Source organism: Grammomys surdaster, unplaced genomic scaffold (assembly GCF_004785775.1).
Source record: "Grammomys surdaster isolate TR1022 unplaced genomic scaffold, NIH_TR_1.0 797, whole genome shotgun sequence".
Taxonomy (NCBI): domain Eukaryota; kingdom Metazoa; phylum Chordata; class Mammalia; order Rodentia; family Muridae; genus Grammomys; species Grammomys surdaster.
This window is the reverse complement of record NW_021605216.1, coordinates 684,355-699,743: the sequence shown is the minus strand read 5'-3', so window position 1 is coordinate 699,743 and position 15,389 is coordinate 684,355. Positions and strand designations below refer to the sequence as shown.

Here is a 15,389-nt window from a genome sequence, read left to right as displayed (position 1 = left end):
AGCCTCTCAAACTGTACATAGGGTCTCTTCACAGCAATAGAACACTAAGAAAGTCAGTGGAGAGATGGCTCAGTGGTTAAGAGCACTGACTGCTCTTCCAAAGGTAAGTCAGTGGACAAATGTGGAGAATAGATGAAATCAAAGTCTGTCGTTAATGTTAAATATGCTGAAGTGACAACTGTACTGTGGTTATGCAAATGGAGAGCCACATCATCCTACTTATTCTCAAACAGTGAGGTTCATGTGAATACAGAGAAAGCATAGATGAGGGTCCATCTGGTTAGACAATACAAGTAGCATGCCAGCACTAGTGAGTGCATCCAATGTTGTTTGTACTGTTTTTACAACTTTTTTCTCAGTTTGATGTTGTTTCCAAACTGTTATAAGCAGTGTTATGTTCTGAATGTGAAATGACCCCTAAGGGCTCATATCTGGAACACAGTTCCTAGCTGGTGGCACTACAATGGCAGGCTGTGAGGCCTTTCAGAGGCAGGGTCTACGAGGTCCCTGGGGTGAGGAGACTCTGAAGGGTATGGCCCAGGTCATCCTCTACTGCTATGGAACAGCCACCACCTCACACTCCTGGCACCATCCAATCAGGGCTAAACTGCCATGCCTTCTCCACTATGGTAGACTAAGATCCTCTGAAAATGTAAGCTAAAGTAAGACTTTCCCCCCTTGAGCTGTGGTATCAGGAATTTCAGCCACAGGGATTTAAAAGCTGTCAGGAGTTGAGTTCCTGAAGTAGCTGCTGACCACAGCCTACAAGGCTTCACTGGGGAACGCCCTATCTGCCCCAAGCCAGTGTCTCTCACTCCTTACCTGCTTGGGGAGGAGAAAAGATGGCTGTGCTGACTCCACACAGCCAGCAGCTCTCATGGCCAGACAACAGTGTGTGCCTGTTGCTAACAGCTGCTGGAATTGTTCAGAGTTGGGAGAGGATACAGAGCAGAAAGCAGCACATGACGACAAACAGTATCTCATGAGCAGACAGTGGAATACATGTGACGTCCCTCCTCTGAGCTCTGACAAGACCCATCCCAAACACATGATATCTCAGCTGTCACCACCATGGCTCAGCCATGGGACTCTCTCATTCCCAAATTCTAAATGGTCACTAGCAGAGTTATCATCAGTCACCGTCCGGCCACAGCAATGCCGAGCTGGGGCTCTATGCAAGCAGGGCCCATCCTCATCATCTATGATCAGAGACCTCACCCATCAAACCTCTGATCCCATAAAGGTTAGTCAGCACTGCCAACTTTAAAAGACCAACTCTACAGGCTCAATGAAGCATTCAAACAAAGTATTCCAAAAAACAGGTCAGGATGGGACACATGCTAGGAAGACAGACATGGGCTCTGCACACTGACCTAGAGAATAGGAGGCAGAGAAACTGGTAGAATCCTTTTCTAGAACTATCAAGAATACTTCCTCCATGCCAGCAATCTCATTGGCCAGAAAATTACAGTCTTATGCTCATTATAAGTATGTGTTGTGGGGAAGTTAAGATAAGCTCTTGCTATACAGCCCAAGTTGGCTGTGAACTTCCAATCCCCCTGCCTCAGCCTCCTGAGTGGTGGGATCACAGGTATGTGCCACCACACCTGACTACCCATTAAAATATTATAAACAAAATAATGAAAATCCCCAAAAGGGAGTAACATACCTTGGCCAGTTTCTCTGGTCGGGAAGAGACGTGAAGCTGAGCAAACAGTTCTGTTATCTCCTTGGTAAACTCGTCATCTCCTAAGAACCAAGAGCCATATAAAGCATTCAAGAAAGACTGTCAGGAATCCTCTGCTGTCTAGTTTTAAGTCAACTTAATCCAAGCTGAGTCATCTGAGAGAAAGGAACCTCAAATGAGCAGTGTTTCCATAAGACCAGACTGTAGGCAAGGCGGTAAGCAGTTAATGATGGATGGAGAAGGGCCCAGCCAACTGTGGGCAGTACCAACCAACCCCTGGGCTGCTGGTCCTGGGGTCTATAGGAAACCAGGCTGAGCAAGCCATGAGGAGCAAGTCAGTAAGCACTCCTCCATGGCTTCTGCATCAGCTGCCACCTCTAGGTTTCTTCCCTGTTTGAGTTCTTGCCCTAGTTCCCTCAGCACTGAACTGTTACCTGAAAGTGTAAGCAAAATAAACCCTTTCCTCCCCAAGTTGTTTCTAGTCATGGTGTCTATTACAGCAATCCCTCAGTAGGATAAGGAGACACAAAACATGCAAGCTAATGGGGACCATGATCACAGCAAACTAGACATCTAAACAAACAACAATGCCTTCTCTCTTTCTCATCTAAATCCTGCCCACTGGTCCTGGCTGAGCAGTACAGAAGATAAATCTTGAACCACAAAAATCTTTGAGCATGAACATCTATAAGAGTATCTCTTAATCATAAGTCCACACTACATGAGAGCAAATAATTAGTTCCCTTCTATGCCTACCACTTCCCCAGAAACATCCCCAGAGGCATTCCAGGGGAACCATCTTGGTTCTTTTCTTTAAACTGTACTTCTGCTCTCTCTCTGGATAGTTAAGGCAGAGAATAAACATAATTTACTGATCCTCAGTGTGACAGGCTTTGGGATACAAAGCCTCACTGATACAGCCTTCACTCACATAATCCCAGTAAACAACTCCCAGCCACAAACTACCATGAAAGGACACAAAACCTGACCTCCATAGTCATTTGGTTTTCCCAACTAAGTGTGACTGGATGTAAGGGAGGACTCTGCAACCACCTGGGGTACAGGCACTCCAAGAAGTTTACAAAATAACCAATGGCACAGGGGAAAAGAACAGGAATCTATGTTTACCACACCTAACAATTCTACCCTGAGGCATATTTTAGGTTGTTAGTAACAGAACATTATGGTAGTATATACATTAAATTTATAAGCATTCAAATATATTATGTTTGAGTGATCAAAAAGCTAACACTATCAAATGTAATAATGTAAAAATGTTTGGCAAATTGCTGTCAAGTTCTGCTACACAGAATTGACTATACAAACAGTTGCTGCATTAGAACAGAAGTAGTTGCTGGGCATGTGGTTCAATGGTAAATACTTGTCTAGATGCATGGGTGGAAAGGAAGCATGGTACTACTGTTTAAGTGTAGGGTAGGGTGGCAGACTGTGGGTCCAGGACTCTGAAATGAAGCCTAGAAAACACAGGGGCCCATGGGAAGGAAGACATCCGGAGCTGAGCTCTGCACTGTCTCCTCCTGCTATTCCCAAGTTTCTGTCTTAACAGCATCAGTGACATACAATTAACTACCAAGTCACTGGTGCATTTTCCACCAAAATCAGAGAGACAGAGCAGGCAGGAGAATCACAGAGGAGAGCTGGGGCAAAGCAGGTCAGGCAGGAGGATTACACATCACCATGTTTTCTTCCTTCCTAGCAAAGGTAAGAAGGAATATCACAGACTGTTCCATCTATTCAGAAAACTTGAAGCCCTCAGAACAGTAAAATAAATAAATACATACGAACACAACAATTTCTAATTACTGTGCAAAGCCTAGATGTTGACTAAATTGAAGAAATATGGTTAATTGTTCCATGTACAAATATTCTAAACTGGGTTGACAAATGAATAGGAACTGCTCTACCTTGGCCTGCTTAGGAACAATGGAAGAACCTGCCTCTCACAAAACCAAAGCTATTTTATTGGTTTCCTGTTGAGGCTTTTCAAATGCAGGTTTTTAGCTGTCTATATTTTCTAAATAGTGACAATGACAGTGAACACCTGTTAGGCCCCTACTCTATGTCTGACTATAAACACATTTAATTTACTCCTCACAACACCACCAGAGGAAGTAGACCATCCTCTAACCAAGATGCAACAAAGGTCCTGTGATGAGCCTCTTCTAGAGGTCACACGGCTTTGTGAGGGGCAGGTCTTCATGGAACCCTAGTCTAACTTCAAACTGTATCACTTGGGGTACAACTAGTGTCTCAGGATCTCCAGACAGTTTTTAAGATGTATATTCAAAACCATTTCTAACCAAGAGCTGAACCTTCACATAAATTGTCACTAGTGAGCCATTACAGATGAAGCCAGCTTGACTTCTCAGAACAGAAAACATCCCTGTCTTAAGTAAAGGCTCTCACAGAAAAGGCCCTCAAATCATGTCCCGGGGATCTCTGCTTTGCTCTCATTAGTTAAGTTATTTGGCTTCCCACTCATAGTAGATTGGAAATGAAAAAATTAAGTGAGACTGAGAGCTGTCTGAGGCAAACTTCCCACATTCAACAGAAGTAAAAAATAAACACGCAGAAGGAAACAAGAACGCACAGCTCTAAAAAGCAATGGCAGAGGCTTTTAAAGCACTGCCGGTTGGCGTAATTAATCTAGAAATTCTCAAACCAATAAAGCTCTGTGGCCTCCCAGGAGCTTTTATTTTAAATGCAAGTTATACATATTTAAAATTAAAATTAAATGTCTAAAGTATTATTCATTAAAATAATAAATGCATTCTAATCAGATATATTGTATAAGAATCTATTTTCAATACAAAAGAAAAAGAAAAAAAGACAACAGTACTAAACCCAGGCTGGAAAGATGGCTTCCTGAGAAAAGCGCCTGCTGTGTGAGGACAAGGACTTGTGTTCAGATCTGCAGCCCTCACGTAGGGAGCCAGGCATGACAGCGCGTGTCTGTAATGCCAGTGCTGGAAGGCGGGGACACAAAGACACTGGAGGCTCACTGGCCAGCCAGCCTACAAAAGTCTGGGTCTCCAGACTCACTGAGAGATTGTGTCTAAAAACACGAGATGGAAAACAACAGAGGAAGGCACCCAACATCAAACTCTGGCCTCACAAGAACATGCACATATGGGCACAACGCCCCAACACACACGCACACACACAAACACACACATGCACATATGGGCACAATGCCCCCAACACATGCACATGCACACACATGCACACACACAAACAAAATGCTAACAACCCCACTACCTGTTAATAACACAAACTTTTGGAAACAGGGCTAATAAACAGAAGGTCTTGCCTCCACCTCCCAAGTACAGAGATTACAGGAATGGGCCACCATGCCCTATCTTATGTGATTGTGGGGACTGAACCCAGAGGTTCACATGCGCAGGTAAGCACTCTACCCACTGAACTACACTGCTAACTCCAATAAACCATACTTTTAAGGAAAAATGTATCTTCCAAAAAAGGAAAAATTATTGAAAACAATGTCATTGTTTTATATCTTTGTGACATGTCTAATAGCTAGCTTAATGAGAAAGATTCTCTTACACAGTTTTACACTTAGATTGTCAAGACAGGGTGTTTAAGGTAGACAATATCCAACCACGCAGGGATGCATTATTGCAAAGGCAAGATACATTTTAATGACTTTTCAGATAATAGTAACAATTACCCTTGAATAATCTTGTGTGTGTGTGTGTGTGTGTGTATATGTGTGTGTGATTGTGTGCTCTCACCAGCCAAAGAGGAAGAAGTAGGGGGAGAAGTGGAGGAGAGGGGAGTGGAAGAGAGGAAGAAAAAGGGGGACAGGGACACACATGTGTAGAAGTCAGAGAACAACCTTGGGTGTGAGTTCTTGCCTTTCTCTTAGTTTAAGACAGGTGTCTTTGTTGCTCACTGTAGTATAGTAGGCTAATTGGCCTGCAAGCTTCCAGGAATTCTCCCTGTAAGGGTGCAGAGATTACAGAAGCTCTCTACCACACTGTGCACACTGTGGTAGTTTAAATATGAATGCCCTCCACCCACCCCATAAACTCATGTGTTTGAATGTATGGCCCATAGGGAGTGGCATTGTTAGGAGGCGTGGCCTTGTTGGAGTGGGTGTGGCTTTGTTGAAGTGAGTGTGGCCTTGTTAAAGAAGTGTGTCACTGGAGGCAGGCTTTGAGGTCTCATATGCTCAAGCTATGGCCCAGTGTGACACAGTCTCCTTCCTGTGGATCAAGACGTAGAGCTTTCTGCTCCTCCAGTACCATGTCTACCTGCACGCTGCCATGCTTCTCACCATGATGATAATGGAGTAAACCTCTGAAACTGTAGGCCAGCCCCAACTAAACACTTTCTTTTATAAGAGTTGCCTTGGACACGGTGTCTCTTCACAGCACATGCTTTCACGTAAGTTCTAGCGACTCTAACTCAGTCCCTACACTTGCATGGCAAGCATCACCCACTGAGCCATCTCACTAGCCCCTACTGAATAATTCTTAGTACTACAGAGAAAACCAAGAGATGGTTATTTCTTGAAGGATAGTTGCAATGACTTATTATTACAATGCACCTATATTACAATACACAACACCCATAAACCGTATTTCCTGACAGTTTTGCAAAACTGAGTAGTTTCAACAATTTACATTTTCTAAAACATACAGATATGCATGCTGTAAACATGAAAAAGACAAGGGATCACCACCTTCTGGATAACAACTACTTTGCATGCTTCAAGATGAAATCAGGGATTACAAAAGCAGGAAAGGCACAGATGAAGTGTCTAACTACATACAAAGGCTAACAGTGACCACCAGGCAAACAGGAAAGAAGCTAATACAGTGACTCTCTAACAGAAGCAATAATCAGAGACCTGCTATAGGTTACTCTTAGAAGAGTGGCAGGCCGTGCAGGCCCTCGAGAGTGTGAGGAAAGCATGGAGAGGCTGTGACACAGTGCACTGGCTGTAGACCCTGCATTACCTTGTCTCTCCTCCTCCTCTTCCTCACAGAACTCTGCTAGGGAAAATGCTTCTTTGAGCTGCTCTAGCTCAAGTCTGGTTGTCTGGAGTTCTTCTCCACTCAGAGAACTAAGGATAGATTTCACCTAAATGGATATGAGACAATTAAAATTTGTAGGAAAAAAAATCTCAAATAAAGAAGAGTTCACAGGTTAAGTAAAATATGAATTATAAACTAACAAGTCAGCATTAGTGTTTCTGGGTAGGGAAGGAGCAGCATCACACTATGTAGCCCAGACTAGTCTTGAACTCTCAACTCTCCTTCCTCAGCCTTCTGAGAACCGGGTTATAGGCTTGTGCCACCATGGCTAACTCCCATTCCTTAAAACTTTTAACTCTGGAACTGGAGAGATGGCTCAGAGGTTAAGAGCACCAGCTGCTCTTCCAGAGGACCTGGGTTCAATTCCTAGCACCCACAGGGCAGCTCACAACTGTCTATAACTCCAGACTCAGAGGATCTGATCCCCTCACCCAAATACACACACAAGCAAAATAATAAAGCACGTAAAATAATAATAAACCACTAAAAAAAAATTAACTTAAGAATCTAATTTCTACAGAAAGTTTGGGAGAATCTGTACTTTCTAATGTAACAAATATTTGAAAACTATTAGTGCTTATAAAGAGAAATTATATGGTCTTGAACTGGGCTGGAGAGATGGCTCAGAAGCTAAGAGTACTTGCTTCTCTTCCAGAGGACCTGAGTTCAGATCTCAGCACCCACACTAGGCTGCTCACTACCACCTATAACCTCCGGTATCCCCTCCTAGCATCCATGGGTACTTGCAGCATATGACATACATACAAAAATACTAAAAAATAAATCCTTAACCAAGTATGATATGTCCACCTTTAACCCCACCACTCAGGAGGCAGACAGCAGATCTCAGTGAACTTGAGGCCAACCTAGTCTACACAGCAAGTTCCAGGCCAGTTAGGGATACATAGTGAGGTCCTGTCTCAATATAAAACAAATCTTAACACAAACAACAACAGCAAAAGCCCTGCGCCAAATAAAAGCCAACAGTTAACTATATGCAAACTGGCAGCTTGTCAGTAAGGTTTTTGCCAGCTAAAGCCAAAGAGACTTCAGAAAATAAATAAATAAATAAATAAATACAGACAGACAGACAGTCAGACAGACAGACAGACAATGGAAAATTACAAGTGTATTAAAAGCTCTTCTTTAACCCTGTCCTTTCTTGTGTAATTAGGACAATCACCCGTGATCCTTTCCATCACCTTAGCTCACACATTGGTTTCTGCTTGCTGTGCAGAGTACTTCCAAACTCCTAAGCCTCCACGAAAAACACCTCACCTTCCAAGTGCACAACAGAAAAGCATCTGCAGCATCCCTTTGTATGTAGACTTTTCAGGAGGGGTTTGGGGTTGGTAATTACCTTTATTTCACTTTCTCGGGAAAGCATCTCCAGAGCTTCTAGATGTGAAAGGCCTTGAAACTCATCAAAGAGTAGCCCATAATGAGTTTTCTTGTCTGTTTCCATGGTTACCTCACTGGAAGGCCACTGTTCTTCTTTATCCTTTGCCTCTCGTAAAACCTAAAAAGAGATTGAAGCGTTGTACTGCAGCAAGTAATGAGAGCTCAAGAGTGAGTTTACAGAGCAGAAGGGAGCACAGCTGCTCGGCTCCATTCAGAGCACGGCCCCTTCAATCCTGGCATCAGGGTCCAAATCCAAGAAGCTCGGAACAGCAGGAAGAAGTTATCACACAGAACCTGACGCTAGACAGTGTAAATAACATCCAAGACACCAGGTGCTGTTCTGTGGGGGTTTAAACATTAATCTAACAGCTCTGACAGGGCTTAGCATTTCTCTGCTGACAGAAGGCTGCTCAAAGGGAAGCGGAGGGACAAACAACTAGAATTCCTCTATGCACTAGAGCTCACTGCCCATCCCACAACCCCAAAGGATCCCAAAGAAAGTAACACTAACATGGTTTCCAAGTTAACATCAGCAAAAATCAAATCAAAAACACAAACAGGAAGTGCACAGGCGAAGGAAGGAGAACCTGTGACAGTGTAGAATTCCGGTTCATCAGGCCCTTGGTTCTTTTAAATCCAGGATCTCCTTCTGCTATGACATCCATTGTCTTCTTCCCAATGAATTCCAAGGCATCCAAACCCCCACTGATAACACTCTTGCCCTAGGAAAGCCGAAAAATTCCATTAAAACAAATTTTTGCAAACTTCCATTACAACTACTTGACATTCAGGAATGGCTATATAGTGTGGGGCTGTTGATGCAGGCCTGCAGTCCCAGCTACTCAGGAGGCTGAAGGAGGAGAACATACAGGTACGCCAAAGGTACATCCAGTAAACTCCAGACCTGTTTGAGCAAATGGTAAGAACCCTCCTCAAAATGAAGGTAAAAGCAGCTGGGGACACATTGCTAGGTTAGTGGCAGTGTACTTGTCTGGCATGTGTGAGGCCTTAAACTCAGCCCCAGTACCAGGAGGAAAAGAAGCAGCAGCAGCCAACAATACCAAACACTAGGCAGCCCAAAGAACAGCTGAAGCAAGCACACACTGCTCACCCAAATGCACACAGATAGAACCATTCGGGGAACCTAAGACTCAGTACCTGCTGCAGCTGCCTTACCCAGGAGTCTTAGCGTTTCCATTGCTGTAAGGAGACACTATGACCAAGGCAACTCTTATAAAGGACAACATTTTATTGAGGCTGGCTTATAGGTTCTGAGGTTCCTTCCATTATCATCAAGGTGGGAAGCACCCCTACAGTGACACACTTCCTCCAACAAGGCCACACCTACTCCAACAAGGCCACGCCTCCTAATATGCCTCTGACAACACATACCCAAGGGAAATGGACACAGATGGGACTAGAGGATATGTACAAGAGTGTGCAATGCAACACTCTATAACAGCTTACACTGGAAACTGGCTTGGTATTTACTAATTGTGGATCAATAAAACGTAACCAAGTCACACTATGAATACAGCAAAGCTGCAACATGGACGGATTACAGACACAATATGTGGAAGACTGGGTGTACATCTATGGCTTCATTTATACAAAGCAGAAGAGCAGGTCAAAACTAAGTCATGATAGTACAAGTCCCATCGGTGGCTATCTGAGCTGGGGAAAGAACACATGCCTCAAGATGGAAAAGCAATGGACTTACAGGTTTCTTACTATGGTTGACAATTAGAATGCCATAAAAATTCATCTAAACATATATGTCATATTCTACATTGCATGCCATATTTCAAAATGTTAAAGATCTTGTCTCAAAAAAAAAATTTTTTAAGTTAAAAAACCAAACTAAAAAATACTAGCCACCTTCCCTCAAGTAGGAAAGACATTAAGAGCCCTATCAGTTTTCAAACATTCTCATTATCTAGAGTTTAGCAAGAGTTCATCAAAAACAATCACATGTCGTTCCTGCTTAAAGATGAAGTTATACGAGAAATAACTTTTTTAAAATTTTATTTTATGTATGTGAGTGTTTTGTTTTCATACAGACAGAAGAGGGAATCAGATCCCATTACAAAAGGTTATAAGCCATCATGTGGTTGCTGGGACTTGAACTCATGACCTTTGGAAGAGTAGCCAGTGCTCTTAACTGCTGAGCCATCTCTCCAGCCCCAACAAATAACTTTGTAAAGCAGACCCACTTCCTAAGGACACAAAGCCAAGACTTGCCAGTCCCTAAGATAACCTGTCACTCTGCAGCTCACACTGCACTTGTCTGGCTCACGCCCATCACGACAGCACAGGTCCCTCCCTGTACTTTTTCTCACCGTGCTCTGCACAGCTGTTGAGATGGTCGAGAGCATCCCAAATGGCCCAGTCACTAGTAAGCTTCCATTCTCACCAGCATTCGTTTCTCCTGAAACCGAAAAGGCGTGGAAACATTAAAGAAAGGATCATTCACTGCTCAAACAACAAATATGTGGTTTTTAAAAAATTAGACACTGCCAGGCGGTGGTGGCACATGCCTTTAATCCCAGCACTTGGGAGGCAGAGGCAGGCGGATTTCTGAGTTCGAGAGTTCGAGGCCAGCCTGGTCTACAGAGTGAGTTTCAGGACAGCCAGGGCTACACAGAGAAACCCTGTCTCGAAAAACCAAAAAAAAAAAAAAAAAAAAAATAGACACTGGGGCTGGAGAGATGGCTCAGCCGTTAAGACCACTGACTGCTCTTCCAGAGGTCCTGAGTTTAATTCCTAGCAACCACATGGTAGCTCACAGCCATCCCATTTGTAATGGAATCCAACGCCCTCTTCTGGTGTATCTGAGGACAGTGACTGTGTGCTCAACACACATAAAATAAAATATTAAAAAAAAAAATTAGATACTGCTTCTTTCTGTATGTATTTTAAAACATTTGTTACGTTACAATGAAAGACAAGGTAGGCAGGGTTTTTTTCTTTTTCCTTTTCTTTTTTTTGTTTTGTTTTGTTTTGTTTTTGTTTTTATGGGTTTTTTTTTTTTTTTGGTTTTTCGAGACAGGGTTTCTCTGTGTAGCCCTGGCTGTCCTGAAACTCACTCTGTAGACCAGGCTGGCCTCAAACTCAGAAATCCTCCTGCCTCTGCCTCCCAAGTGCTGGAATTAAAGGCGTGCACCACCTCTGCTCAGCCACTCCATTTCAATAATAATATCAAGTCTTGAACAAACTAATGACTGATATGAAATCAGACTACATACTGCATGATCTCATAGACAAACTTCTAGGTAAGGGAAAACTATGGAAAACAGGCAAATGACAGACTAGGGATAAAAGTTACATGAACTGTTTTGGTCAATAAAATACTCTTATATTCCAATTAGATCCAGGGAAGAACATATCACAGTGTTCTATTCATTACACAGCATAAATGTAACTACGTCTCCAAACATCCAAACATAAAACTGCACAGCTAAAAGTAAACTGCAACTCACTTTGTCCTAGAAAATGATGCTCATTAGATGTCATCAAACAGACCTGCACTGCAAATGTGTCCATGTCTCTGTTCCATTTTATTAACTTTAAAAACCTATAGGTCAACTTTGCCTATAGCCCTCCCAAAGGGCTGTGATTATGTGTTCATGTGTGTATAGTACACATGTACGGCATGTGTTTGTGTATGTGGAAGCCAGAGGTCAACACTGAATATTCTTTAGGAAAGTTTTTTTTTCTAAAAGTCTCTCTCCCTGGGACCTGGGGCTCACTGATTAAGCTAGGCTAGGTGGCCATCAAGTCCCACACGGCTTCTTCTCTCTGCCTTTCCAACAGTAGTAATACAGCTCTTTTCACATGGGTTCTGGGAGTCAGGGCCTCATGCTACAGCACACAGTTCAGACTGAACTACCACATAATCTGAGTGCCCAGTCTGAAATACTCTCTTACAGGAGGGCTTCTGTTTCTGGTTACAATGCACTAACTGCTCTTGGACCTGCTCTCCTACTATGACAGCTATAAAACTGCACGAGAGGTAATAAATGATTTTCCAAGTCAGACAAGGAGATTTTGGTCCAACAGAAAAGAGAAACAAAATGACACCTGCGACTGAATTGGCTTGCTATCCAGAACTTTCCAACTACAAGGAGCAAAAGGCCTAGATGAGAGACAGCAGGAGCTGAGGGGACTCTGTAACACAAAGAAGATGGAATCATCCCAGAATTCTAGGCTTCTACAGAAACACATGTGCCTGAGTGCTGTGCTATGAATACTGCACTGCAGGGTATTCAGTATATAGGCACAAGGAGACTCCACAAGGATCGGGGTAAAAACTGCCTTGGAGAGGTAAGCTAAGTAATCTCCAGAGCTCACACTAGGCTAAGACACTTGACTTCTAACCTACCAAGCAGAAATGGATGGAGCTCACTGAAGAGCCAAGCCTTAAACAAATCCTTTAAGTAAAGGCTACTCCAAACTCAGTCTAAGCAAGTACATTAACATTTTTGGTTTTGTTTAAAGATAGGTCTCAGATTCTCTATCCTCCTGCCTCCACTTCCTGACTGCTGGAATAACTGTTGTGTACCACTATACCCAGCTTAGAAACATTAAAAGGCCAGGTGGTGGTGGTGCACGCCTTTAATTCCAGCACTTGGGAGGCAGAGGCAGGCAGATTTCTGAGTTTAATGCCAGCCTGGTCTACAGAGTGAGTTCCAGGACAGCCAGGGCTACACAGAGAAACCCTGTCTGAGTTTAATGCCAGCCTGGTCTACAGAGTGAGTTCCAGGACAGCCAGGGCTACACAGAGAAACCCTGTCTCAAAAAAAAAAATTAAAAGATTCATTTAAGCCACATACACCATAACTACCTGCAAACAAAAGAAAAGCAAAGATGAACATGGTCCTTTTTAAAGAAAAACAGATCCCTAAAAGATGACCAAAGCAGCCTGGTGGTGGCAGCACACACTTTTAATCCCAGTGCTCAGGAGACAGAGGCAGGCAGACTCTGCCAGCCTGGTTAGAAAGGACTTCTTATCAAAAAGTAGTCTATTCTAATTTGGCAAAGTTCTATCTTTCTTACTGAACTACAATCTAAGCCCATGGACATCCACTGGGTAGAATTACTGTTACCCTTGAGCCTGAGCCCCACTAGCCATTCTCATCTTCAGAGACACAAAAAGAACCAGCACCCACAAACACACCCTTCTGTCTGCACATTTTGATGCCCACCATAACACCTTCACTTGAAAGACGTTAACTCTACAGCTATCCTACCAGGGAGCTCACCGTGGAAGACTTCAGGTTTTCAATGCGTGTCTTGGCCCATGGCCCTGAGTAGCAGATAGCCTCCAGTGTTATGAAGATGACAGTTTACATCTAATTTCACTTCTAACTCCCAAACCCACTCTTCTCTTACTTCTGGCCACTACTGCATCAGCATTAAGACCCTACATTTTTTAGATGTATGTGTGAGTCTGTGTGAGTAGACACTATGTGTGTGCAGGGGACCCTGAAGTCCAGAAGAAGGGATCAGATCCCCTGGAGTTGGAATTATAGCTGAGCTGCCCAACACAGGTACTGCAAACCAAACTTCAGTCCTCAGGAGATATAGGAAGAACTCCTGCGGCTGAGTCATCTCTCCAGCCCAAGACTCCATTCTTAACCAATGCCATTTTGAGAATTACACTAGGAACTGCTGGAAGAAGAAACTGACTCTCTTCAAAGAAAGAGAGATGGTAGGGAAAAAGTTACTTCCTTTCTTCTTCATTCATGACTTTGAGCACATTCAGTTGTGACTCATCTGATGAGTTTGATGACCCTTAGGAAAGCATAAGAAATGGCAGGTGTAAGCTCTGGGCTGTGATCCCAGCCCCTGAAGGACTGAAGCAAGAAGACTGTGTGACTTCAAAGCCAACCAGGGTAAGAAGGCAAGAGGAAAAGGGGTGGGGAGAGAGAGAACAGGGAAGAAGAAAGAGGGAATGGGAAAGAGAGAAGAGGAGACAGATGGGAAGAGGAGGGGAGGAGAAGAAAAGGTGTCACTATGAACAGTGCCTCAAATTTACACATGTAGAAGCCTGTGGGACCATGTTTGTATAAGGTGAGCTTGTCTTCTGGCTGTATCTAAACTGCAGTCAAGTGACCTAACTTTATATCTAATTCTTAGTCCAAGGAATTCATTAATGGGAACAGCTAGAGCCAGCTAATTTCTGATGGTCACGTATGCCAGAGCTCGATCAGGTGGAGCTGAAGGAGACCAAAAGGGAGCCAGCTGGCTTCAAGAGAAAATGAGCAATAAGCAAAGAAAACAGCGAGAAACAAGAAGGCCTCTGAGGGATAAAAGAAGTAAGCCTGGCCTTAAACTCTCCTGGTCCCCAGTGATACCTGTGTCCTTTGGGTATGAGTGACTGTAGGTTTCCCTCTGATCCAGACAAACAAGAATAGAACCTTGTCTTCATATAAAAACCCAATTGAAAACAAACCAGCTAGTGCACTACAGTTGTTCTGTCTTGCCAAAGCATACTGAAACTGAGATAACTCTACTGATGGGACACATATATATATATACACACACACACACATACACACACATATATATATATATATCAAGCAAAACGGCAAGCTCTTCTCACATGCTGTGCTTGCGGCCTGACTGCTGAGTGTTCAACAGGCCTCTGAACCACTTCATCCATGCAAAAGTGCAATGAAGAGACACATGACTGGCTATGGGAGACACAGCTGGAGCTCACGATTCCAAACCCTCTTCCTCATACGGCCTCAAGGTGCCCTAAGTGTCAGGTACTGGATTAGTATTATCACTAAGTGCTAGTGCTAAAAATGAACTTAACTGTCAGTTTCAACGGAAACCCCAAGCACATATACTGACCTGCTGCTTGCTTGACTTCAGCTGAAATTTCAGTGGGGCTAGGAATCCCAAGAGATGTCTCAGCCTTCTCAATGACAGTTGAAATACCTTGTCCTAACAACAACCAAAAATAAATAAATAAATAAATAAATAAATAACATTTGTGTGCTGTGTTACTAAAACTGAAGAAACAAATAAAAAAATAATAATAAAATCTACTTATTTCTAAAATCATGGTCACAAGACACATTATTTTAATGACAGATGCATCCTTGTCGTTATCTCCTTACCAAGAAACAAAAGCAAAACAAAAATCCCACTGACTTATTACTTACTAAAAAGTAGGCTTAAATGAATCCCTAGACTTCAACTTCCTAATAGAG

At 43.1% G+C, this 15,389-nt stretch overlaps 1 protein-coding gene across 3 annotated transcripts in view; it reads right to left on the bottom strand.

Moving 5' to 3' along the window:
- Positions 1-15,389, bottom strand: part of Fam114a2 (family with sequence similarity 114 member A2) — a 35,541-nt gene that overhangs the window by 14,927 nt on the left and 5,225 nt on the right. For all 3 annotated transcript variants that reach the window (XM_028782521.1, XM_028782523.1, XM_028782522.1), the window contains exons 4-9: positions 15,028-15,120; positions 10,509-10,597; positions 8,757-8,891; positions 8,129-8,287; positions 6,691-6,814; positions 1,670-1,749 (exon numbers count right to left, since the gene is read on the bottom strand). In XM_028782521.1, coding sequence (XP_028638354.1) covers positions 1,670-1,749; positions 6,691-6,814; positions 8,129-8,287; positions 8,757-8,891; positions 10,509-10,597; positions 15,028-15,120 — 680 coding nt within the window. The remainder of the gene's footprint in view (positions 1-1,669; positions 1,750-6,690; positions 6,815-8,128; positions 8,288-8,756; positions 8,892-10,508; positions 10,598-15,027; positions 15,121-15,389) is intronic.